Raw genomic sequence first — 26,431 nt, 5'->3', positions numbered from 1 at the left:
GAGTTCAACCGTGAATACAGAATGAGGTTCATAACATGTTATGGTAGTGACAACTAGTGGTAAGGTGTGGGAAGCCCAGGAACTTGAATACTCGTCTTCACTACAGTTTAGAAAAATTAGAAAAATGTGTCCCTACTTGTTGGAAATATTTGTTAAAATAATTGAACAGTCAAAATAATTTAAAAATGAAAATTTTAAATGTGTGATACCTCCTTCATAAACCACCAAATGAGCATTATATTGGCTGTGCCTTTCGCTGTGTCCTAAAAAATGAAAGCAGAATTAGTTTGAGGATCCACTCAGACTCCAGGCACAATACTTAACAACTTCTTTCTATTTCTCTTCCTCTTCTTCTTTTCTTTTCCCAGTTTCCTGGAGTAGGCACTTTGAATGGACTTTGCCTACTTTTACAGCTGCATGCCTTTCCTGTGGAGAGAAGTAGCTTATTCATTATTGCTTGTTTCTTGTGGTGGCTTGTCATGTGATGTGTTTTATGGATTTCAAGATTTGTATTAGGACAAAAACAAACACCCAGCCCCTGAGGTACAGAAATTAACAGATGCAGCCAAGAATCATACCTGGTGCTCTCTGAACTGAAGGCCAGTATGCTGACCATTCAGCCAAAGCACCAGATGGGGAAGATAACAACATACATTTTTTAAAATAAAGGTTTTGCAAAAGGGATGCTGTAATTAAGGAATTGAATAGGAGTTTTGGTCCATTATCTTGTTCACTTCATCTTCTTATTCATTTATCGTCCAGTACATTCAACCTCCCTGTACTCAACAAGAGAACTGACCTCACTCTGCATGTGATACATATTGGAGTTACATGAGGATATTGGCATCAAGTGAACTACGATGTTCCTGATAAGGCAGAAATTTAAAGGGTTTCCTATCGTCTCTTTCACAACTTTACGCATGAAGAATTCTCATACCTAAGTATTAAATTTATTGGATTGGTGTCAATAATAATGCCAATAATGCCAATAATACATAGAAATAATTTTCTTACAGTAAAAGAAGAAAAAAATAACTATCTGCATTTAAACCTCTGATCATTCAACTTCAAGGTGACCATGATAAGCATTACACTACAGGCCCACTATCACCAGATGATGAAATTTATCATACTTAAAACTGTAGACCTTCAAATTTGAGTGCATGACTTCAATATTTGTTCACATTATTGGTTGTATGTTCCACTAACTAACGTTTTTATTGACTTCTCAATATAAGGGGCATAGCTGATAAGAAGGTAACTTCAATATAGATGTGAGGTCATGATTTTTATAACTTGCAGTCTTTATCGGTCCCCATATCATTATCCTTCAGTCAGTTTGTTCACCACATTGCCTTTTTCCTTGGAATATCATTGCAATGTAAGATTATTTAGTGATTGATATAAATTATAAACAATATGGCAGTGCACCAAGAATCATACAAGTAGCACTTTGCCATGCATGGTGTGGAGAGAAGTAGCTTATTCATTATTGCTTGTTTCTTGTGGTGGTTTGTCATGTGATGAGTTTGCCACACCATGCAATGTAGGTAACAGCACTATCAGCTGTCTCACTGAAAACCTCAAACTGTCCAGTATTGTCATGGTAAAGTATTTGATGAAACGCAGGCATGCAACGTCTATGAAGGGACATTATTATCCTGCCGTGTAATGTTAACTATTGTTCCCCTTGTTGTTATATATCTTTAGCCTTTCTTTGTTTACTGATGTTATGTTATTACTACTTGTTTAGTACAACTATGAAATAATTTTTAACATACAGTGTAATTTGTTAAATGTCACATTTTAAATCATAGTGTGTCATCATTGTGTATTTATGTGCACATTATGCAGTAAGTTGTGTCTGGCCTGGTTACCCTGCAGACCGTGCAGACAGTGACTCAACACTGAACATCAGATGCCGGTTAATTAACCCGACACCCTTAGAGGGGCCAATGGCTTCAGGCGGAAGGGCCCGTTGGGGAGGGTGTTGGACCCTTGGAGGGGTACATGCCACTGGAATCCATCTTGTTGGAGGGAAGTAGCATCAACAGAACTGTCCTGGAGCCAAAGAGGACCTTATATGCTTAAAAGGCTCAGAACCAGACGGCGGCACATGGAGCTGGAATAGCGAAACGGGGGTCATGCTGCAACGCATAAGGCCACTGAAAAACTACTACATTATTTCATTCCCAGGACATTCATTGTGGCTGAGGAAAATATATTTATGGTACTTAGTCCCCGACAGGCCATAAGTGGTCAGAGGGTGCAAAGAATCCCTGGGTTATCTTGGGAGATATGCACTTGGAGAGTCAGAAGCATGTTTGAAGGAGGTAAAATTCACACTGCCATGCAGGAAATGAAATGCCTGAATGTATTCAAAGATATGAGTTTCATTCTTGTTTCCGTATTGAACACCTGTGTCCTTGCTCATTTGTTTTGTGGCTGATGATGACATTTAAATGTCGAAACCGGTCCCATGTTGAATAAATGTTGTGAATAACATCTATACAACACATAATCAGTATTGAATAGGTTGAACCTTATAAATAGGGCTCAGAAGTTCATGCATTTGCATGTTTTTTTCTTAGGGATTAAAAATGTATGCTTATACAATATATGCACGAATTATGGAATTTTCAGTCATTTGAACGTGTTTTTATGGTGCATATAACTGCATATTTTAGTGATTTTGATAAATGCATCATATTTTCATATTTTAGCGCCTATGTGGCATATTTTAATCAGTTTAATGGTTTTTACAGTATTTTTAATCAGCTTTTTTCATCTGGTTGATGTTGGCAGTAATGTTGCGCATTATGCTGCAACTAGTCATGTTGTGAGGAGTTACGATGCCACGCAGTGAATCCCCTGTTTCATCATCTACCCTCACGTTTTGTGCCTAGGTGTCGACTGGCTGTCCATTGAGTCGTGTAACTGTGTTGTGAACTGGTTGTGACTAAACTATGTTTCGCGTATAAAGTGTCCGTTAAAAAGTTCTTTAAATGCTTAAAATAAGAGCAACTTCGAGTTGTAGATTAACTCATTTACAGAAGAAGTTTTCAGGTGACTTAATATCTACAGATAATAGGGTACCGTTCTATGGAGCATCTGAGAAAACTATAGGGAGTGAGAAAAGATTTAAAATAGTCCAACGCATGAACACAGCAAAACATAAGGAGAATTTAACTAGCAAACTCGCAAATAAGGAGCCTGTTCAAAAAGTAGGAAGTAGGATTAGTGAATTTTCTTACGACTTGTGCCAAGCATTTTTAGCTGCTGATATTCCCTTGTATAAAATTAATAACCCCACTTTAAAATATTTTCTTGCCAAATACACTCGACAACATGTGCCTGAAGCAAGTACATTGCGTAAGACTTTACATTGGACGTTGTTACAATAACGTATTGTCAAATTTACAAGTTGAATTAGCGGATCAGTTTGTGTATTTGTCTATTAATGAAACCACTGATTCTGAGAGCCGATTTATTGCTAATGTAATTGTGGGTACCTTAAATAAGGAACAAAATACGATACCATATCTTCTTAATGTGTGTGAATTGCCGGCCACTAAGAATGTAACTGTAATGCAGTGTGTGATGGACTCATTGAAATTATTATGGCCATCTGGAATCAAATACAACCGGCTACTTTTATTTGTTATCGATGCAGGTAGTTATATGTTAAAATCTGGACAAACACTGAAAGGCATTTTTCCGAACTTAATTCATATAACTTGTTTGGCACATGCTCTTAATCGCATTGCTAAGACAATACGCAATTCTTTCCCATTGGTAGATCAATTTGCATCTTTCTGTGGAGCAGTTATCATCATTTAAATATGTCCCAAATACATCTTGTGATGTGGAAAGAAGTTTTTCACGTTACAAAAGTGTTTTGCGAGACAAGAGATGATGTTTTTCAGTTGAAAATTTGTGCAAAGTGATGGTTGTGAACTGCAATTCATCACTCAGCATTGACAGTGGGACTATTTCTGCTTCAACCTCCAACGAATTAATGTAAGTTTATTATTATCAATACTAACCTGACTTGTCTACTGCCAGTTTTTCATTTTAATAGTGCATATTTATTGGCATATTTTCAAGTTTTTAAGAGCATATTTGCATTCATATTTCTTAGTTTTTTAGGGCATGAACTTCCGAGCCTTACTTATAAATAACTCATCTCTGCCTGAATGTAGACATAATGAGAATAAGGAAAATGAGGTAGCCTGTTAAGGACATTGCTGTGAGTCAGATTGCATTGTGTACTATGCGGGCAGCAATGACCCGAACCATGGAAATGGGGTTGGATTGATTCTGAACAAGGAAACCAACAGCGTAGTACTCAGTGTACTGCGCGTCTCGGATAGAGTGCTGATGGTGAAGCCACAAGGCAAGCCTTTGAACACGAATAACATTCGGGTATATATGCCTGAGGAGGGGATTGAAGAGTTTAATGATCTCTTGCACAGAGCCCTCAGGTACGTCAAGAGGAACGAGCTGTGCATCATTATGGATGATTTCAGTGCCATGTTTGGCAAAGGAAGGGTGGAAGACATTGTTGGCAAAAACAGCCTTGGAGAGGGAAATGAGTGTGCTGATTGTCTCATTCAATCCTGTCAAGAAGATGATCTTGTTGTTATGAATTCATGGTTCAAACTACCACCTTGGAGACTTTATAGGTGGAAGTTACCTGCAGATAATGCAAACAATCTAGTCAGAAATCAAATAGATTTTACTCTAATAAACAAAATATTCAGAAACACCATTATCTCAGATAAAACTTACCCAGGAGCTGATATTCCATCTAACCATAATCCACCAATGTGCCAAATGAGACTAAAATTGAAGAAATCTCTGAAGAGTAAGTAAAAAAATTGGGCTGAAAATGACACCTTTAATGCCTGCAGATTTGTCAAGAAGTTAGCGACACAATAGAAAAAAGGAATCCAAAATACTATGGTACTGGATAGTAATATAGACAAGAACTGGAGTTAAATAACAAAATACGGTTCTGCGGGTGGAAAGAAAACTTGTATGGAGGAAGGATTAAAAAATAAAAAGTGGATGACTGATGACATTCTGCAGTTAATGGACAAGTGAAGATCTGCCAAGAATAAAGGCAGAGAAAGATGTGAAGGACTCGGCAAGAAAATCAAGGAAACAGTGAGAGTTGCCAAGGAGGATTGGATGAAAGAAGAATGTGAGGAAATCAAAGAATTTCAGGTCAAGTACGATCCCTTCAATGTACATAGAAAGATTAGAGAAGTCACTGGTAAAATGTAATTGAAGTCTACTGCCTTTCTACTTGATGATAAAGGAAATTTTGGAATTCAAAGAATAACTGATCGAAAAGCGTACTTCGAAAAACACTTTCAACATGACCAAGATGAAAAACCAGACATTGGCTGCCTGAAAGGCTCCCCAGTATGGGGGAGTGAAGTGAAAAAGGCACTGGAGAAATCAAAGAATGGGTGAGGAAAAGGTTCAGATGATGTCCCAATAGATATAATGAAGGTGATAGGAGATAAGAGCATCAAAGCCTTAACCGAGCTTTTCAACGCCATCTATGATTCGGAGGACCACCCCGTATGGCTACTGTCCACCTTTGAGACATTTTTGAAAAAGCAAATCACTAACATGTGTAATAAGTTCCAAACCATTAGTCTGATGAGGCATGGCCTCAGGCTCTTTCTAAAGATCATCCATACCAGACACTACAAGAAATGTGAAGAGAACATTGGAGAAATGTAGTTTGTATTTTGCAACTCTCTGGGCACACGCAAGGCCCTTTTCATGATTCAAGTACAGTATTTGTGCAAAGGAGCAGAGATATAAATTGCAATATTCATATGTTCACTTTCAACACTACCATATTTTAATATGGACCTTGGCAGTGAACTGGGTCTTTTTCCTGAATTTTAATACATTATTACACAACAGCAAAACCTTGTACATACCTGATTTTTGTATCATGTGGAAGTGTCAGCCATCCAAAATGATGTTAATCAGGAAGTACATATCTAATGTAATTTAATAATAATAAAAATAAGAATAATAATAATGGCATGCGGCCTCCGAAGAGGCCTGGTGCAGGTCTTTTGAGTTGATGCCGTATAGGCAACCTGCACGTCTGTGAGGATGAGGCCCTAAGTATGATGGATTCTAATGATGAAGATGGCACAAATACCCAGCCATTAGAATTAACCAATGAAAGGTTGATCTAGTTACCGGAGGATGGACAGTGGATGATGTTCTCCATGACAAGTTGTGTATAGACATGAAGAAGTGGAAGAGGCTCATTAACACTACCCAGGAAACTGGAACTGTACAATGATAATGATGAAGGAACATGTGAATACATTGCCATTTATATCTCTGCTCCTTTGCACAAATACTGTACTTGAATCATGAAAAGGGCCTTGCATGTGCCCAGGGAGTTGCAAAATACAAACTGCATTTCTCCGATGTTTTGTTCACATTTCTTGTAGTGTCTGGCATGGATGATCTTTAAAAAGAGCTTAAGGCCATGCCTCATCAGACTAATGGTTTGGAACTCGTTACATATGTTAGTGGTTTGTTTTTTTAAATTGTCTCAAAGGTGGACAGTAGCCATACGGGGTGGTCCTCCGAATCATAGATGGCGTTGAAAAGCTCGGTTAAGGCTTTGATGCTCTTATCTCCCTAAGTTGAAGGAATGGAATTCACGTAGCATTCATACCTACCATCACATGTTGTTCTTGCTACAATTGGATGCGCTCTTTGCATCCATCTGCTTTACCCCTGACATGAGACTCGCACCTCGCCAATTCGGCCACTCTTGCCATACAGTACTGGGGTCTTAGAAGACATACTTGGGGTGTATGGCCTTCCGCATCACAATGTTTCATATCTCTGATTCATGGTTTCAGACATTCATTTAGTATTCTACCATAACGGATCACTTGGCACAACCTGCCAATTCCATCATCTGACAAGCAGAAGCATTACAACAGCATGCTATAATACATTGTTTGACAAGAAGGTCTTTTTTTTCTTTTTTTTAAAGAATGAAGCCATACATTTCAGTGTCGACTTAGTTAAAGGTAACAAAAACTTTTCAGTCAGTCAAACACATTGCAATTACAATATAAATTATACCACTATAAACATACCTGTAAAAATACAGTGTATATTGTTATAATTTATATTGTAACTAGCTGATGTACCCGTGCTTCGCTACGGAATTCTACATTGTATACAGAATTCTAGGCTAGGTAGTGTACACGTTGTAAGCAAGATTGTATTAAATTGCATAGCTCTTAACGTTACCCTAGAAACGCGACGGGGAAGTCACCAAACGTCTTTTCTCATATGAAGACTGTGTTAGGGAATTTTCATTGTAATGACAGGCCCGCTTACCTACCATCAGTCACCACCAGGTTGGGGAGTTTTCATTATAATGGCAGACACTCACTCTCTACCAGCCATTTCACATCCTCAGAAAGACTATCTTAGTGGTTTTCCCAACTGAAATGAACATAGGTCATTGCAATGACGTCAGTAGGAATGGCGCGATTAAAAGCAATGCTTTCATATGAAATACTCCATCAAATGAAAGACCACACACTTTCTCACTTTTAACGAACAGTACTATGCTGGAATTCCAGAGCTGGAATGACCAAGTCGCAGACAGCTCTGATCCGTGAACACTCTTCGTCCTTTTTCGGCGGTGCGGGGGGAAGGGGGAGGGAAGGCGAATAGTAGAGAGTCGCAGAGCAAAAACTATGCCCTTTTACTAATCTGTTTCCGAGGAGTACCCGATGAGTCGGAAAATCTCAATTCACTACAATGGCAACGGAAAAACCTATCTGATTTGGAGGCAATTTTTTCCTTCAAGCCAGAGGAGAAGCCCACTCTTCACAGCTAATTTGGAATTAAATTAATGTAGAATTTAATAAAAGTGAAGAGGAAGAAGCTTTTCTTAAGAAACGGCTCTTTTCAGGGTTGACTTTTGAGTTATTTAGTGAATTGTTGTGCTATAATTTGAAATAGGCTTAAATTGTAATTCTAGACCAGGTCATACTACTACTACTATTAAGTGAGCCTCTGCCGTAAGTGTGCATACAGCTCATTCAAAACAGCGCGTCAGAGTAGGGATCGAATAACTGGAATACTATGATGAACCAGTGTGTTACGAACCTGCAGTATCAGAAAATGTATGAACCAGAGGAAAATGAAAACCTACAACCTGTTTTCCAGTCATTGACCGGGTCAGGGATGTAATAAATGAAGCATATATATAGGCTGTTAGTACGATGGGGTCGCCACTCCCAGTGATATGTTAATGACTGATAGATGCTATGAAATGAGAATGGAGAGTGTTGCTGGAATGAAAGATGACAGGGAAAACCGGAGTACCTGGAGAAAAACCTGTCCGCCTCCGCTTTGTCCAGCACAAATCTCACATGGAGTGACCGGGATTTGAACCACGGTAACCAGCGGTGAGAGGCCGACACGCTGCCGTCTGAAACACGGAGGCTACATGAACCAGAGGAATGGCATGCTAAAGAAGAAAGTTTTCCAACTCCCCAGCTATTTCCCGCCAATGTTCAGTCGGGCTGTTATACTCGGTACGCATTAGTAATTCCATCTATCGGAGTTGAGCGGGACCATAAGAAACGAAGAATATCACAACAAACAATGGTCAATGTAAAGTTATTGTTGATCAGTAACAAACAATGGTCAATGTAAAGTAATTGTTGATCAGTGTTATGCGCTTTCGATATTGTAGGCGTTCTGAAATACCACTCTTATCATAGTCGGTACAGTAAAACTGAATGAAACATAAATGATCGGAAATTGTATTGTCTATAACTTTTGTTATGTAGTACTTTCCGATAGCACCAATAACATAGGTACCGGTATTTAAAAATTAAATTTTAGGCGCCTTCCCCTAAACTACCATTTCACCTCGGGCGAATAAAATTATTTACAGCCTAGACTGTAGTTCCTTATTCCCCAGCTCTATATAGCGGTTTTCATTAAATTCTGTTAAACCATTTTCTCGTGGCTAGGCGTTGATATGGACTTAGCAACAAAACTACAAATTCATGAACATCTGTGTTATCAGAGCCCGTACGGTAAAAATGTATAAGACATAACTGATTGGAAATTTAATTCTATATAACTTTAGTTATATAGTATTTATCGATAGGACCGCTAATAATATATATATTCGATAATTAAATTTAAGGCCTTCCCCTAAACTACCATTTCACTCGGCATGAATAAAATTATTCATAGCCTAGATTGTAGCGGCTCATCCCCCGACTTTACATACCGATTTTCATTAAATTCTCTTCAGCCGTTTTCTCGTGATGCGTGTACATACATACAGACAGACAGACAGACAGACAGACAGACAGAAATTACGGAAAAGTAAAAATTACATTTTCTTGTTACTATGGACATGACCGATACAGAAATACCATTCTTTTCAAATTCTGAGCAATGTACAGACAAAACTCTTATTTTATATATATAGATTGCAGTGTGTTTGACAGACTGAAAAGTTTTTGTTACATTTAAGAGGTCTTTACCTTTCACTGTGAATATTACCATACCTATAGCTATTTTCCTTTGTATGGTATGCTTGATTTACATTTCTCCCACATTCGTGGCAAGTAATGTAATATTGACCCTAAGAAATGTCTGTGCTAAATGGGTTGCCTGTGTTGAAGAATCATAAGGGATTGGTGTACTACAGTACTCAGTATAATCCTAAATCCTGCAGTATATGTGTTTTACTATTCATCACTATTGCAAATTATAATAAATAATTATTTATGAATATTTACCACCATCTGCTACCCCTCACCATAATAATGTATGATAGTATCCTGTTATATTCCATGTTTTCTTTTGCTTACAATGTCTTTGTATATTTCTTTCTTCTTATGCAGGTTCAGATTCAGTGGACGTGTATTGGGATTGGCTTTAGTTCATCAGTACCTACTGGATGCCTTCTTCACCAGACCATTCTACAAGGCACTTCTCAGGCTGTGAGTAGGTTGCTAATTGAAAACTGTTCATATTATTCAAGGGGAAATTAACCCCAGGTTGATCAAAAAATTAATGTTAAGCTTTGGAGATATTTATCTTGTCCTCAATCGAGTTTTACTTGGACATGAGGATTTTTGTATAGTACATGAAGCACACTACACATATTTTTGAGAAAAAGAATTCAAATAATTTCTTCAGGACTTGCAGACTTCATATTTAGAATATTATTAACTGCTAAGAAGGTTCCAAGAAGTAAAATAATTTCAGACATGGATAAGGATCAAGAAATAATCTCATTATAAACATGCCTAACCTTTCTGAAGTAGAGGAACATCTAAAATGGATATGAAGAAAATCATAGCTATCTAATTAGAATAAAACACCAGACAGTGCACATAACCACTTGCTCATGTCGTTAGGGGACTCAAAAACCTACAGTACACAGCAGAATATGAATTCAACAGATCAATCAAACTCCTGGATTTCACTGTGACAGGTGACAAATGAGATACAGTTAGGGAGATCAGAAAACAAAACAGTCATTAACTGATTACTTCCTCATTGAGAAACAACAAGAAAAGAGCTACTGGATGTAACAGCTATGCCAGGGGAAGTATTTGATAGAGCACAGAGTATACTGAGAGTCAACTCAAGGCCTTAGTGGTCCCTTTGATGTTAGTCAGACTTCTGGTCGGTGAAAAGTTTCCACAGCGCCAAATAGTTCCCTAGGTTTGTTACTTGTTCCTGAAGTCAGGAGCTTCCTTAAGTTTGGTTAGATATTCTGGTGAACTGACTTGACGAATTAAAATTTTGGGCCTGTATAAATATGGAAAATGTAGCACAGGTTATATGTTATTCGGGTTCGTTACTAACTCTTATATTTCATACGTAGATGGCTATGAATAGTTATTGTTCTCAGTGGTGTATGTAGCAAATTAATAATTATTTAATATGATATTGATATCTTAGTCCTCTGTGTACTTAGTAAGCTTTGTTCGAGTTCGTTCCATTGCTGATAAGTTTTCATAATATGTGCACGTTGAACATGGATCCAAGAAAACTGTTGGCAATACTGGTTGCAACAGTATGTTCAGTATTCATAATGGCTGCCAGCTGTGAGCAAGACGTGTGTGATGCTGTGACGCTTGAGTCCCATGTGAAATACTTTAAAGCTAACAAAAGTGGAGAAAAATTAAGTAGGAAATCTAAACCAAATTGTTTTACAAGCTTACAGTAGCCTACGAGATGAGAATCCCCTGTGGACTGTGGAAGACGTGGTGAAAAAGACCGCGCAGCTGACCGGCGTTTCTGTGTACGAAATGTTTACGCCGCTCGCGTGGAATTTAAACTCCACGGAAAATCCCAGTCTCCAGTGAAAGGTTGATGTGTCAGCTCAGCACTCACCGTAAATAAAACAGGAAGGGCCTTAACATGGTATGGGAATAGGATCCTTGGCATATTCGATGATGATAATAATAATAATAATAATAATAATAATAATAATAATAATAATAATAATAATAATAATAATAATAATTTGTACTTTTCTTTATATTTGTAACTGCCCTCTACCTGCAGAAATGTTGCCATGAGGGGATCATGAGTTCGTTTTTACCTTCCGAATGACGAGACTACAATATTTACAACATTCCTGGAAACATTGTATTTTGCAATCCCACTCACGGCTGGGTTTTTCAGCTTTTTGAGCTGTGAGACACTGCCACTGCTTCTCTTGCCTCGGTATTCATCAGTAATCTGTAGGTTTTACATGTCAATAAAGGAATAAATAGGTATGGTACGTAATCAAAGTACAGCTATGTTAAAGGAAGTGATTTCGTTTGATGCTTCACTATTTCAGAATGAAGTACTTGTCAGACAGACGCACAGCGTTAATGATAAGCTGGTTGTGGCGGAGATGGAGAACGGAGATGGAAAGGGGGAACAGGGGACGTGCTCACATGCGAAAGGATACTTTTCCTAAGCTCTTGAGTTGAATTTTAGTATAGTAATAGGAAATAACAAGTATGGGATAGTAGGAAAGATTAAGGAAGTAAAATTTTAGTGGCTGGTAGAGACTGATTGTCTCTTCCAAATGCCGTTTTTGTTGCTAGATAGTTTGCATAACTTATTTTTTAGAAAATGTATGACCGAGCTCGATAGCTGCAGTCGCTTAATTGCGGCCAGTATCCAGTATTCGGGAGATAGTAGGTTCGAACCCCACTGTCGGCAGCCCTGAAGATGGTTTTCCGTGGTTTCACACCAGGCAAATGCTGGGGCTGTACCTTAATTAAGGCCACGGCCGCTTCCTTCCCACTCCTAGCCCCTTCCCGTCCCATCGTCGCAATAAGACCTATCTCTGTCGGTGCGACGTAAAGCAACTAGCAAAAAAAGAAAGAGAGAAAATGTATGGAAACTGAGAGAAGTGTAGGTTAAGAAGAGGTTTAACCCTTTAACGCTTACATTATTTTATGTTTAGTTTGCGTACATGAACAGTGGCTAAATATTTATACACTTCAATAAAGTTATAGGGGCTGCCTGGTTGAGGCGGTCAAGGTGTGCTCGGTTCACCCGGAAGGACGTGGGTTCGAATCCCCGTCAGGAAGTCGTAAAAGTTAAGAAACAAGATTTCCACTTCCGGAGGTGCATATGGCCCTGAGGTTCACTCAGCCTACACCAAAAATGAGTATCAGGTTCATTCCTGGGGGCAAAGGCGGCCGGGCGTAGAGCTAACCACTCTACCCCATCACGTGCTGCGGTTAACAATGGTGGAAGCCTTTACCTTCCACTCCTCCAAGGGCCTTCATAGCCTGTACGGAGGTGTCTTTGTCTTTGGTAGAGATTGATTGTCTCTTCCAAATGCCGTTTTTGTTGCTAGATAGTTTGCATAACTTATTCTTTAGAAAATGTATGGAAACAGAGAAGTGTAGGTTAAGAAGGGGTTTAACCCTTTAATGCTCACATTATTTTATGTTTAGTTTGCGTACATGAACAGTGGCTAAATATTTAGACACTTCAATAAAGTTATGCTTGACAGAAGCCATTGATATTGAGCCTTATTGAATTTGGTGGTGTCTGCAGACGTTCAGTGGCTTAATATTTATCCACTTTCTGTTCTGTGTGTCATTTCCTGCACTGTGCTGCCATTTGGGACAAAAGTGGCTGAACATTTAGACACTGAGTTCTTGCATACCTAGCAGTATCACGTGTTGTGTATATTCTCAGTTTGTTGCTATATAATGAGTGTTTCTGGAGTGATTGCTATATTATATCCTGAAATTCATAATTTCATGTAAGTATAATGATTTTTATCTATTGTCAATAATCCATGTGAAGCTAATAGCTAACAGTGCACATATTTTGCACCAGCCTATTTTCAGTAGAAATGAACAGTGGCTAAATATTTAGCCACCAGGTTCTGAAGTTCGTTTGAAAGGGTTTTATGAAAAAACAATATCAAATCCAATTAACAGTTTCCCCTGCTACAAATAATGTTCTTCTAATCTTGAGAGCGGGAGTGAAAAGGAGTTGAATTCCTTTTATGAGGACATATAAATCAAAAACTGAAGAAGTTAGAGTCGTGATAATTGGTATTTAGAAGATCCTTTACTATTAAAGAAACAAGTACATTTTGCCGGAAAATTCACTTGGGGGGGGGGGGGGAGTGTGAAAGTGAAAAAAGTGAATTATTTTGATCTCAGAACTGAAGGTAATAGACGTGAGCATTGGTGTTTGGAATCTCCTTTAAACATAAAGAAACACGCCTTCTTTTAGTTTTTTTTTTTTGGGGGGGGGGGAGGGGTGTAAATAAACTTAATGGTGGTGGGGTGTAAAAGGAGGTGAGACCAATTTATTTTACTGTTCGTAATGTATTTATAAGGAGCCTCTGTTGCTCAGGCGGCAGCGCGCCTGCCTCTCACTGCTGGGTTCCGTGGTTCAAATCCCGGTCATTCCATGTGATATTCCTGCTGGACAAAATGGAGGCGGGACAGGTTTTTCTCCGGATACTCCGGTTTTCCCTGTCATTATTCATTCCAGGAACACTGTCCAATATAATTTCATTTCATTTGTCATTCATTAATCATTGCCCCAAAGGAGTGTGACAGGTTTCGGCAGCCAGCACACTTCCTATTGTCGCCGCTAGGTGGGGCTTTATTCATTCCATTCCTGACCCTGCCGAATGACTGGAAACAGGCTGTAGATTTTCGATGTATTTATTCTGATCATAAACCGATCATTTTAAATCTTTCCTGGGTTCGTTTTCAAGAGCCATCTTTTCCTTCGGAGAACGTTCTTAGATTACAGTAGATTCTCGTCCGACTCGTTGGCTGAACGGTCAGCGTACTGGCCTTCGGCTCAGAGGGTCCCAGGTTCGATTCCCGGCCGGGTCAGGGATTTTAACCTTAATTGGTTAATTCCAATGGCCCGGGGGCTGGGTGTATGTGTTGTCTTCATCATCATTTCATCCTCATCATGACGCGCAGGTCGCCTAAAAGGCGTCAAATAGAAAGACCTGCACCTGGCGAGCCAAACCCATCCTGGGATATCCTGGCACTAAAAACCATACGACATTTCATTCAGTAGATTCTCCTGGCATATAAATAAAAATTTAAACACATTTGAAGTAAACGATAGGAATTAGATTGACCGTCCAATTGTTCACCCCTATATTAAGGTCAATAATGCACGGAAGTATGTCATTCATATCGCCAGAAATCCCGCACACTTACCTACGTGCGACAATCGTGCTGGTCACATTGTCAACAATGACAATGGCAGCAGATGTAATTTACTGCCAAGTAGCGGTCTTGCATCTTGCTGTGGGGCCCAGAACATCTATAATAATAATAATAATAATAATAATAATAATAATAATAATAATAATAATAATAATAATAATGTTCTGGACCATCGTCAAATGTGCGGCCCACGCTGGAAACGGGTCCTGGATGGGTAGTGACTAAGACTGCAGTCCGGCCGCGGGTTCAGTACCGCCAAGGCACCCAAGACGACACCACGCTGGATCTCCTGAAGGATTTGATCCATATTAAAAATGCTTATAGGAAAAGATGGCAAAGATTTAGGGACCCAACTGACCGGGTGGAATACCTGGACCTAGCCCAGGAAGTACGAAATCGATTGCTGAAAAGAAAGATTGAAAAATGGGAGGAAACTTGCCGTAATCTACTAGAAAACGAGTCAGATGGCGAATTTTGGCTGTTTCTCTCAGAAAACAAGTCAGATCGCGAATTTTGGCGGATTATATATAAAACATTAAGCATTCAATTATAAATTTCAGTATAATACCGTAGCGAAGCACGGGTATCTTGCTAGTAAAAAATAAAATTTGATCACTCAGGGAAAATTCAGGTGGTTAAATATTTAGCCACTGACCTATAAAGGGTTAAGAAAAGATTAAGGGGGAGATTGTACCTTGTATACTAATAATGTAAAATTTGTCACATTTATGTTCATTTATCTCAAGAACCATGCTTCATAAGGAAGTAAAATTTTCGTGGCTGGTAGAGAATGATAGTTTCTTCCAAATGCCATTTTTGTTGCTAGATATAGTTTGTATAACTTATTTTTTAGAAAATATTTTGTAAGTTATTAAAAAATTCAATATTTTAAAATGTAATTAATTCATAATTACCAACATATTTATCTCAAGTTCTTAAAAAAATACATAAATGATCTTATCCTTATCCTTTGTAATATGTGTGGGTTTCATTATCCTATGATGGTTAGTTCCTGCGAAAAATGTACTTAAACCTTTAAAAACAAGGGTATTTAGAGAAAATAGGCTTTAAAGTTAATCATAATTGGTCGCTCACCTTAGAACATGCCTGCTCTATATCCAGGGTCATCTGCATTTTCTAAGTCCTCTCTGGTACTCTTGGTATTCCTAGAATGCATTCTTGCCTTCCTGGCCATTATAGTCTGTTCGTAATCAGCTTTCTTCACTCGGATTGCGTCCATCTCTGAACATGCTTTCACTGTATTTTCCCCAGATTGTATGCCTAACTTCTGAAGAACCACATTGCCATCATTAAACCTAACCTAGAACTGCCTGCAACACCATCAGTAACCAAAGAACTATTATTCTTACTATCTAAATTTGCTTTAGGCTTTCTTCCAGGACCTTCATGACAGTTCTTGAATACTTTTCCAATTCGAGTCTTCTTGTTACATAAACAAACTTCCAGGCATAAGCACTCACAGAAAACCCAAGAAACACATGAATAGCACACTGCAGGACAGTGCAGCCAACCCTGGACACTTAACTTCTTAATAAACCAAGATATCGCTACAAAGAAAAGTGAAGTCAAAGAAGTAGATAGCAGTACATATAAATGAACATTTAAAGCCTTTAAGAGCTAGAATTTAATTAGGTAACATATGTTCTAACAAAGCACACTTCGAGGAATGATTACTGGTAAAATGGAAAAAGAAGATCATATTTTATCCACCAGGAAGGTTGTTATGTCAGACTTTGCTGTCAACACTGTCAGCCATTTGCCAGCAGTTCCATATGCTAGACACTTAAGAAAAACAAAAACAATTGAATATAGTAATGGCTGCTATGTTTTGTAAAGTATGATGAGATGTAAGCTGTATAAAGAAGTGTTTTAACATTAAATTCAGTGCAGACCCATTGTAAGACGTCCTTAAAATGTTTCTGCGCGTAATGGTATTACACAACATTTAGTGGCGACTGCGACAGGACATTTATGACTTGAAGAAGGAAGAATCATCGTACCCACATGAAATATGGAGCACGAAAGCCTCAATAAAATACTGAAGCAAAGGAGAGCGACAAGGACTTCACTTACAAAAATTGCTAAACAGGTTAGTGATTTGACTGAAGAGGAAAATGTTAATATTAGGGAACTTCAATCATTATCCACTTTGTTAGAAAGTAAGATAGCAATTTTGAACGAACTGTATTCGAAAGTGCTTGATTTGTTATTAGATGATGTGACGAGGCTGATATTGACAAGGAAATGGAAAGGGCTGATGAGTATCAGAAAAGTATCTGGGCCTTAAATTGCGTATTTCAGGAATACAGGACCAACAAACCGAATATGATAATTAAAATTAATGTTATTTGTTTTACGTCCCACTAACTACTCTTTTACGGTTTTCGGAGACGCCGAGGTGCCATAATTTAGTCCCGCAGGAGTTTTTTACGTGCCAGTAAATCTACCGACACGAGGGTGACGTATTTGAGCACCTTCAAATACCACCGGACTGAGCCAGGATCGAACCTGCCAAGTTGGGGTCAGAAGGCCAGCGCCTTAACCGTCTGAGCCACTCAGCCCGGCAAATCGAATATGAAGTGGGTAGTGTTGGTAGTAGGTCTAGCAACCAACCAACCAACCAAGAAATTCAAGTACCCGAAGTTAGAATTCCACACTTTTGGAGGGGATTTAAAGCAGTAGTGCCATTCTGGAGTCGGTTCTCAAAAATAGATGAAGATCTTGTAATAGCTGTGGAGGATAAATTTCAGTATTTAATAAAGGCAACAGTAAAAGGACCAAATGCTAGGCAGGTAGTTGAGAGTTTCGCCCCAACACAAATAAATTACAGTAAAGCAATTGAAAGCCTAAAATCTCGTTTTGGCCAAGAAGATCTTCTTGTGGAGGTTTATGTACGTGAGCTGTTGAGGTTAGTTTTACACAAGGCCTCGCAATCCAAATCCAGAATTGCATTGTCTCAACTTTATGATCAGTTGGAAACACAGTTGAGATCACTAGAATCACTTGGTGTCACAATGGACAAGTGTGCCTCTATGTTATTTCCCCTTGTTGAATTGTGCCTCCCGCAAGACTTACTAAGAATTTGGCAACACATTATTCCATTTACCTCTGCTACAAATGGGAAAGAGCATCTGGAGGGGTTAATGAAATTCCTGAAGTCAGAGGTGGAGTATGAACAGAGAATAAACCCTGCTACATCTGAGTTTGACTTAAATGTGAAGGGACAAAAGAAAACCTGGAGCACAAGGGGAAGGATTCAGACGACAACATTCCTACAGCTATGGTGTTATTAACATCAAATCAACGTAAGGATGAGAAATGTGTGTTTTGTGAGGGTCATCACACCAGTGCAGATTGTTTTTCAACTAGAAAAAGTCAATGGAAAGTAAACAGAAACTGTTATGGGAAAAGGGGTGTTGTTATATGTGTCTGAAGTCAGGACATATGGTAAAGAATTTTAAGGTGAAAAACATAAAATGTATAATTTGTGGTGGGAAGCATGTTGTTTCATTGTGCAGACAGTTGTTAGAAAAACAACATGCTATCCCCAAAGAAGTTAGCAACAGTGAAGAAATGCAACTCAGGAAGTCACGTTGGCAAATGTTTCCACTTTGCCTAAGGTGTTGTTACAAACCCTTCATATAAATATAAGATCTGATAGAAAGACTGAATGTGTTCGTGCTTTAGTGGGTACGGGCTCCCAGAAGTCATATATTTTGCAAAAGATGGCTTTAAAGATGGGTTATGCTTCACTGCGAAAGGAAATCATCTCACATTCTCTTTTTGGTGGTGTGACAACACAACGGAATGAACAGGAAGTTTACAGGGTGCGTGTAGGTGACCTGAACGATGAATTTCAGTGTAATTTTGAAGCTTTAGACCAAGAAGTGATCTGTGGAGACATTTCACATGTTACGGAAGAGGAATGGATGAATGAGCTGAAGAAATTTAAGATAGATACCACTGATAAAGAAGCGGGTTTGGGGCCTATAGAAATTCTTATTGGGGCAGGTGTGGCTGGCAAACTTCTAGTGGTTTAGTTGCAGTAGAGACATTGTTAGGCTGGACTTTGATGGGAAAGATTCCTAATAGCAAGAGAAGTGAAGAAAATGAAGGCTTGCTTCTAACTTCCATGTTTATTAAAGAGGCACGTATTACTGATTTGTGGAAGTTGGATGTAATAGGCATTTTGGATCCTATAGGTGAAAGTTACAAAGAGGGAACGAGAAATTGCAGTGAAAGGTCATTTCCTCCAAAGTGTTCATTGCACTGAAGAAGGTTGATATCAAGTCCCGCTACCTTGGACTGAGGGGCACCCCATCTTGCCATCAAATTTGAATCTCGCTGAAAGAAGACTGGGTTCAATGAGGAAGAAATTATCTGAAGATCATTTTTGAGATTACAATGAAGTGTTTGAAGATTGGTTGGCTGAGGGAATTATAGAAGTAGTGCCTGAATCTGAACTTGTTCATTGTTGTCACTAATTACCGCATAGACCAGTTATAAAGAAAAACAGTGCAACTACAAGAACCAGACCTGTTTTTGATGCTTAGGCAAAACTAGTCAGTTCTCCATCTTTAAATCAATGTCTTGAAACTGGTCCAAATCTGATTGAACTCATCCCAAATGTGCTGTTAAGATTTAGAGAAAAGAAGATCGGGGTGGTCGCTGATATTAAACAAGCATTTTTACAGATTGGTATTCACCCTGAAGACAGGAACTTTCTATGTTTTTTATGGTGGAACTGTTATGAAAAACTGAAGGTTAGGGTATACCGGCATGCAAGAGTAGATTTGGTGTAAAGTGTAGTCCTTTCCTCTTAGGATCTGTAATCGAACACCCCTTATTGAGAGAAGACGATTCAAATAATTCTCTTAAAGAAAAGTTACTGCTCAGTTTTTATGTTGATAATGTTGTTTCTAGTATGGACACTGAAGCTGAACTCAATGCATTCATGTCAAAATCAGTCAAAGTCATGGCAAAGGCCAAATTCAAGCTTAGGGTTTGGGAATGGTCAAGTGAAAAATGTCAAAGTGCTCATGATAACTCTTATTCTGCAGTACTGGGTTTGTTGTGGAATCGAGAAAGTGATGAACTCAAAGTTAACATGAGTTGGATTAGAGATTTCCATTTTGACACCATTACCAAGAGAACAATCCTGTCGATCTCTCACAAAGTGTTTGACCCTGTAGGTTTTAGTTGTCCTGTTATGTTGTGTCCTAAATTGCTTCTTCAGAAAATGTGGAAGATAGAACTTGATTCTGATACAGAAGTTGACGATACTATCAAGAAAGAATTTCTGTTGTGGTATGAAGAATTCCCTCAATTAGAAGAAATTGGCATCCCCTGATGGCTACAGAAACCTGTGAATATAGCAGAATGTGCTTTACACACTGTTTGTGATGCCAGTCAAAAGGCATATGCAGCAGTAGTTTTCCTCAGGGTAGAAACAAGCGACAATGTTCAGTTTCATCTGTTGGCAGCCAAGACACGAGTCTCTCCTATAAGGAGATTTCTATGCCTCGTTTGGAGCTTATGGCAAGCAAGGCTTGTGAAGTCAGTTCTGGATGGATTAGGATGGAAAAATGTGGAGACTTTGTTCTGGAGCGATTCTACTACAGTAATTGCATGAGTTACCATGGGAGACAAATGGACGGTCTTTGTCAGAAATTGAGTTGATGAAATTAGGAACATCACTTACTCTGAATCTTGGAAGTATGTTCCAGGGGAACTTAACCCTGCAGATTGGCTTTCCAGGGGCTGCAAAACTAAACAGTTAGTTGCTTCTAGATGGTGGGAGGGACCTGCATGGTTGAAGGAATCACCAGGAAAGTAGTTTGCTCACAATGATGATCTCAAAGAAGATGAGATCAGCGTGGAAAACGTTAGATCCCCAGCTGTTGTGAATCTTAACCGTTTGGTTTCGGATAATCAAGAGGACTGTTATTTCAAATACTTCTCTAATTTTGTAAGAATTGTCCACATGTTAGGGTGGTTGCTAAGGTTTATACATAATAGCCATTTACCTACAGATCTTATCGTTCTACGATGCGATTTTATTTGACGTAAATAAATATCACACGAGAACACTTTCACTTCCTTGTATAAATTACTTTATTTACACTGTACGTCACAACACACAACTATACACAGTAGCAAATGACACTATATACAACACTCAAAGCGGAGTACCCTGAAGTCGATTCTGACAAGTACAGATATCAACAACACTGACGCGCGCACTATAACATACTCTCTCTTGAATTCCCCGCCTCACTCACTCACTCGAGTCCAATGATCTGACTCCACCTCGGAGCCCAACAGTCACTCCCAATCCATCACTTGCCTGAGTCCCAAGAACTAAGAACTGCGAACTTAGAACTAAGAACTGACTTCACTGACTGACAGCTCGATATTTATACTACTCGAGCAACCATCTAGAATGATCGACTTCTGGAAGAGTTCTTACAACACTCTAATGGAACACACTCGAAACATCGATCGACCAGCTAGTCGAATGGGTACTCGAACTATCCTTCAATATTTAAAAACACGTATGGAAATATCTACAACATTCGTAATGTCTACATGTATCTGGATAATAAAACCTTACAGTAAGTTTCCAGAACCCTTCATATACACCAAATATAGTACAATAAGTCTAACATACGAATATTATGGAATTTTCTACCACTTTCGACTCTATAGATTTTGAGGTTATAAACAATACGTATTTGAGGGTATACAATTTTATACTACATATTTACAGGGAAATCATATATTAATCATATTTAGCATTTAACAAAAGATAATTTAGCCTTCTATAAACTATAATCAAAATATATTAAACATACTAATTGAAGGTATTACACCAATTACGATGTCGTACTTAAGACAATCTGCGTCAGAGAAGGGAATTAACTGTGGAAGAGTATGCCACTGCAGAGAGAAGAGTTGTTCAGTTTATTCAAGAGGACTCCTTTCGGGGTTGAGGGGCGCCAGACTGCGAACGCTCAGAGTGTTTCAAGACTATGAAGGAATAATTAGGCTGAAACCAAGATTGCCTACAGAGATGACCATGAAGACTTTTGTCAGCCTGCAGTACTTCCATCACAACACGAGTTAGTGAAGAGGTTAATCATGACGGAACACAAGATACAAGGACACATAGGATTGCAAAATGCTGCTAAATAACCTCAGGGATTTTATACGGTCGGAAAGCTATAAGGTCGGTTTTGTCTAAGTGCGTCACATGCAAGAGACACTGTGAAAGACATCTTGAAGTTATTTCACCTCCACTTCCATCCAATCGAGTACGGGATGCTGCCGTGTTCAAGATCCTTTGACTGGATCTTATATCTACAAGGTTGAATTAAAATGTGGGTGTGCCTCTTTACTTGCACAATGTTTAGAGTTGTCCATCTGGAATTGGTATTGTCAGTCTCAACAGAAGTATTCTTGCAAGAACTCCATCGATTTGTGGCTCTCAGAGGAAGATGTTCTGTTATCTACAGTGACAATGGGACGAACTTCACCGGGGCTTCTAATTTGCTTCGAACTCTGAACTGAGAGGATATATCTAAGTACAGCACTGCTATGCGCATTGAATGGCATTTTAATCCCCCCCAGTCCACCTTGGTGGGGTGGATGGTGGGAGCGCTTGATACGCCTTCTCAAAGATTTATTGAAGAGGATGTTGGGTAGGTCATGTCTTACTTACAAGGAGATGTTGGATGATGACTACATAATGTGACTGTGAGAATTTGATGAATTCTTGACCTTTGACTTATATCATGGAAGAAGGTTCTGAACTAGTGCCTCTCTCCCCTTCTTTATTCCTGCAAGATATAAGGGAGATTGGTGTTCCTGATGTTGATACAATAGACACACACAGCCTCAAAAGGAGGTTTAGGTGTTGACAGACTTTGAAAAGGGATTTGAGGAGAAGATTCAGAAGTGAATATTTGGGGCAGTTGCTGTTACGTTGTGAAAAAGAGTGCACCCATACTGTAGCTGTGGGGGACGTTGTGTTAAATGGGTGTGACAATCTCAAGCATATAGACTGGCTATTGGGATACATAGTTGAAGTTACACCAGGTAAGTATGGTGTCGTTGGAACAGTGAAACTCAGATCTGGTCAGGGTGAGTTATTACATCCAGTACAAAGGATTTATCCATTGGAAGTGTCTTCTGATGACCCTATTGTGCTCTCTAGAAACTGTGATTCATCAGGTATACCAAAGGATGACAACAGTGGTGATCCAGTTGTTACTCGATGTGGTCGAGCGGTGAGAGTTCCAGACAGACTTGACTTGTAAGCAGTAGGTTTGTATTTGTTGGTATTGTTGAGTAGCCTTCTGCTACTCAGGGTGGGAGTATGTTATGTCAGACTTTGCTGTCGACACTGTCGGCCATTTGCTGGCAGTTCCATCTGCTGGAGACTTAAGAAAAAACTAAAACAATTGAATGTAGTAATGGCTGCTTTGTTTTGTAAAGTATGATGTGATGTAAGCTGTATAAAGAAGTGTTTTAACATTAAATTCAGTGCAGACCCATTGTAAGAATTCCTTATAATATATTCCTGCATGTAATGGTATTACACATCAAAGGTAAAGTCTCATGTTAATAGAGCATGTTCTAAAAATACAGATGAGGAATGTTGAGGAGGAGTGAGAAGAATTCAAAGAAGAATAAAAGAGAGCATCATGGTGGAATGAGAAGGTGAATTGTGTTGCAAGATGGCGGCTAGAGTAGACATGTGCAAGCTTAGTGCTGCTGCAGTTTGTGTTGTTTGTGTGGTAATAATCAGAGTTGTTGCGCTTTACGGTTCTCTGCACGGGTCTGTTTGAGTTAAGGAATCGGTGTGTGCAAGTGAAAAAGTGAGTTCTCCTTTTGCATGGCTGCTAGCAGAGAGAAACTACTACATTCCAACATTCCAGCGTTCTCTCTGACTGGATGAACCATTTTCCAGACTTATAGGCACCTCCCTACTAGGTCTGAGCCGAACAAGCCTAGGCCTGGTCGCTCAGCAATTAGGGGCTTGCTTTGCCTCCTACTACTGGCTGGAGATGTCCACTTAAACCCCGGTCCCACCACTTGTGAAATGAAAACAGAGAAGTTGACGTGATCGGACTTACTGAAACATGGCTCTCGTGGGCTAGTGACAGTGAACTACCACTCAATGCTAATTACAGCATATTCCATCGTGATCGCGCTACTCTAGGTGGTGGAGTGGTGCTAGCAGTGAACAGTGTGTTACCATGTAAACGAAGGACAGATCTCGAACAGAACTGTGAGTTAGTGTGGATGGAGCTACTCTTTCCTCGATGCCCTGTACTTGTGGGATGTTACTACAGACCACCAAACAGCCCATCCTGTGACCTTGAACAGTGCCTGGACTCAGTCATTGCAGTTCTCCCTCATGGTGAAGTAATTTTAATGGGCGACTTTAACCTGTCTATAAAGTGGTCTTCTCCAACTACCGGACAGTCAGCTAACAACTGTGACACATACGTTATAGACAGTTTTATTAATGGCCTCGGACTGAAACAGTTTAATATGTACCCAACCCGTGGACTCAACACCCTGGACTTCATACTCTCCTCATTAGAACTTAAAACAATAACCCCAGGCAGAAATATTTTCCTGTGCAACCACCAGTCTCTCGATGCTATATTCCTCCTACCCCACCCCTCCTCAAAGCCTCACAGCAGGACATCCTACCGCCATACCTACATCTGGTGCCATGCCAGGCATCTTGGCAGAAATATACCTAGATTTCCTTGAATACACCAAAATTGACAATGAATTTGAAAACATTCACTTCTGGGCCAGATATGTTGATGATGTTTTCGTAATCATGGACGAAAAATCAATTAACGCTTCCACCACCCTCCTAAGACTCAACACTATTGATCCTCATATCATATTCACACTAGAATCCAAATCAAATAAAAAAATTAACTTTCTAGATTTAACTATCACTAGAAACTCAGATTCTTTCAGTTATAAAATATTCAGAAAACCTACTCAAACAGCTTCCACCATTCGCCAAGATTCATTGTACCCCCAGTCCCACAAACGAGCTACATACAATAATCTAGTTCATCGAGCTTTCAGCATACCTATGTCCAAGGAAGATCTAAAGAATGAACTTAACACATTCCGCGGAATCGCAAAATTCAATGGCTTCAGCAATCATTTTATAGAAAGGATAATCAATAAACACAAACATCGCCCTATAACTACCCTCAGAAAAGAAATGACTAAACCTCTAACATTTTCCACCTTCACGTTCAACAGTGATATTTATAAGTTAACCAATATCTTCAAGAAACAAGGCATTAAAATAGCTTTCAAAACCAACAATAAAAACATGAACTTTTTTTTTTTGCTAGGGGCTTTACGTCACACCGACACAGATAGGTCTTATGGCGACGATGGGACAGGAAAAGCCTAGGAGTTGGAAGGAAGCGGCCGTGGCCTTAATTAAGGTACAGCCCCAGCATTTGCCTGGAGTGAAAATGGGAAACCACGGAAAACCATTTTCAGGGCTGCCGATAGTGGGATTCGAACCTACTATCTCCCGGATGCAAGCTCACAGCCGCACGCCTCTACACGCACGGCCAACTCACCCGGTCATGAACGTTTTACACAATACTTTGCATATCAACAAGACCAGCAGTTTTTTAAAAAATCAGGAGTTTATAGGATCAAATGCAATACCTGTGAAAAATCCTACTTTGGGCAAACCAGAAGAAACTTCAATATAAGATACCATGAGCACACTAACGCAATAAAATACAATAAATTTTCAGCTATTGGCCAACACATGCAAGATTATAACCATAATTTCACCAATATCGAACAGGACATGGACATCCTTGAAGTAGCAAATAAGGGTCCTTTACTCAACATAGTGGAAAATTACTACATACACCTAGACCAATATTTTAACGCCAATTACAGTCTTAATGAAATCTCAGAGAAACCCAACATACTTTACGATTTATTTATCACTTTTCTCAGAAACATTAATTCAGCCAACTAGAACTCAGTCCTAAGTTTAATTAAAGGTACTTTTCCGAAACAATTACCCTTCCTCCCGCACCCTTCCGCTCCGCCTTAAACCCCCCCCCCCCACTTCCAACCCCTCCCCCCACCCCATCTCCTCCCGAGCTACCTCCACTCTACCCAACCCTCATGCGCCTGCCCTCCTCCCCGCCCATATTTCCCCTTCTGCCAGCACACTATCAGCTAAGCTACACACACCACAGCGCGAGGTAAGTGTCTATTCACCTTGTGCTAATCTTTTCCTCTTTCCGCGTACTTTGCTTTTTACTGGCTTTTCTCAATTTTAATAGGTTCAATTTGTTTTCCGCTATGAACTGAGAATTCCACCAATTAACATCACCACGCACAATGTCTACTTTCTTCTCAACAAGAATTCAAAAAACTTCACATTCTGCACAACAATCAACCACGCAGCCCATCAACAACACTTGGTTACTTAATACACCAATTGCTAAATTCTCCGCTTAAGCTGATACAGTGTATAGTTGACTCTTCTACTAGAGAGTATCAACTACACATTTTGTTACTCAGACATTGTACATACTTGTATACTT

General features: G+C 39.2%; 1 protein-coding gene across 1 annotated transcript in view; it reads left to right on the top strand.

Annotated features, from left to right (window-relative positions):
- The window catches only part of LOC136864682 (E3 ubiquitin-protein ligase HECW2), a 277,203-nt gene that overhangs the window by 189,945 nt on the left and 60,827 nt on the right, over positions 1-26,431 (top strand). Inside the window, exon 9 of the mRNA XM_067141994.2 lies at positions 9,948-10,046. Coding sequence (XP_066998095.2) covers positions 9,948-10,046 — 99 coding nt within the window. The remainder of the gene's footprint in view (positions 1-9,947; positions 10,047-26,431) is intronic.

Source organism: Anabrus simplex, chromosome 2 (genome assembly GCF_040414725.1).
Source record: "Anabrus simplex isolate iqAnaSimp1 chromosome 2, ASM4041472v1, whole genome shotgun sequence".
In the NCBI taxonomy this organism is placed as follows: Eukaryota; Metazoa; Arthropoda; class Insecta; order Orthoptera; family Tettigoniidae; genus Anabrus; species Anabrus simplex.
Note: the sequence above shows the minus strand (reverse complement) of the source record. Positions and strands in the feature narration are given on the sequence as shown.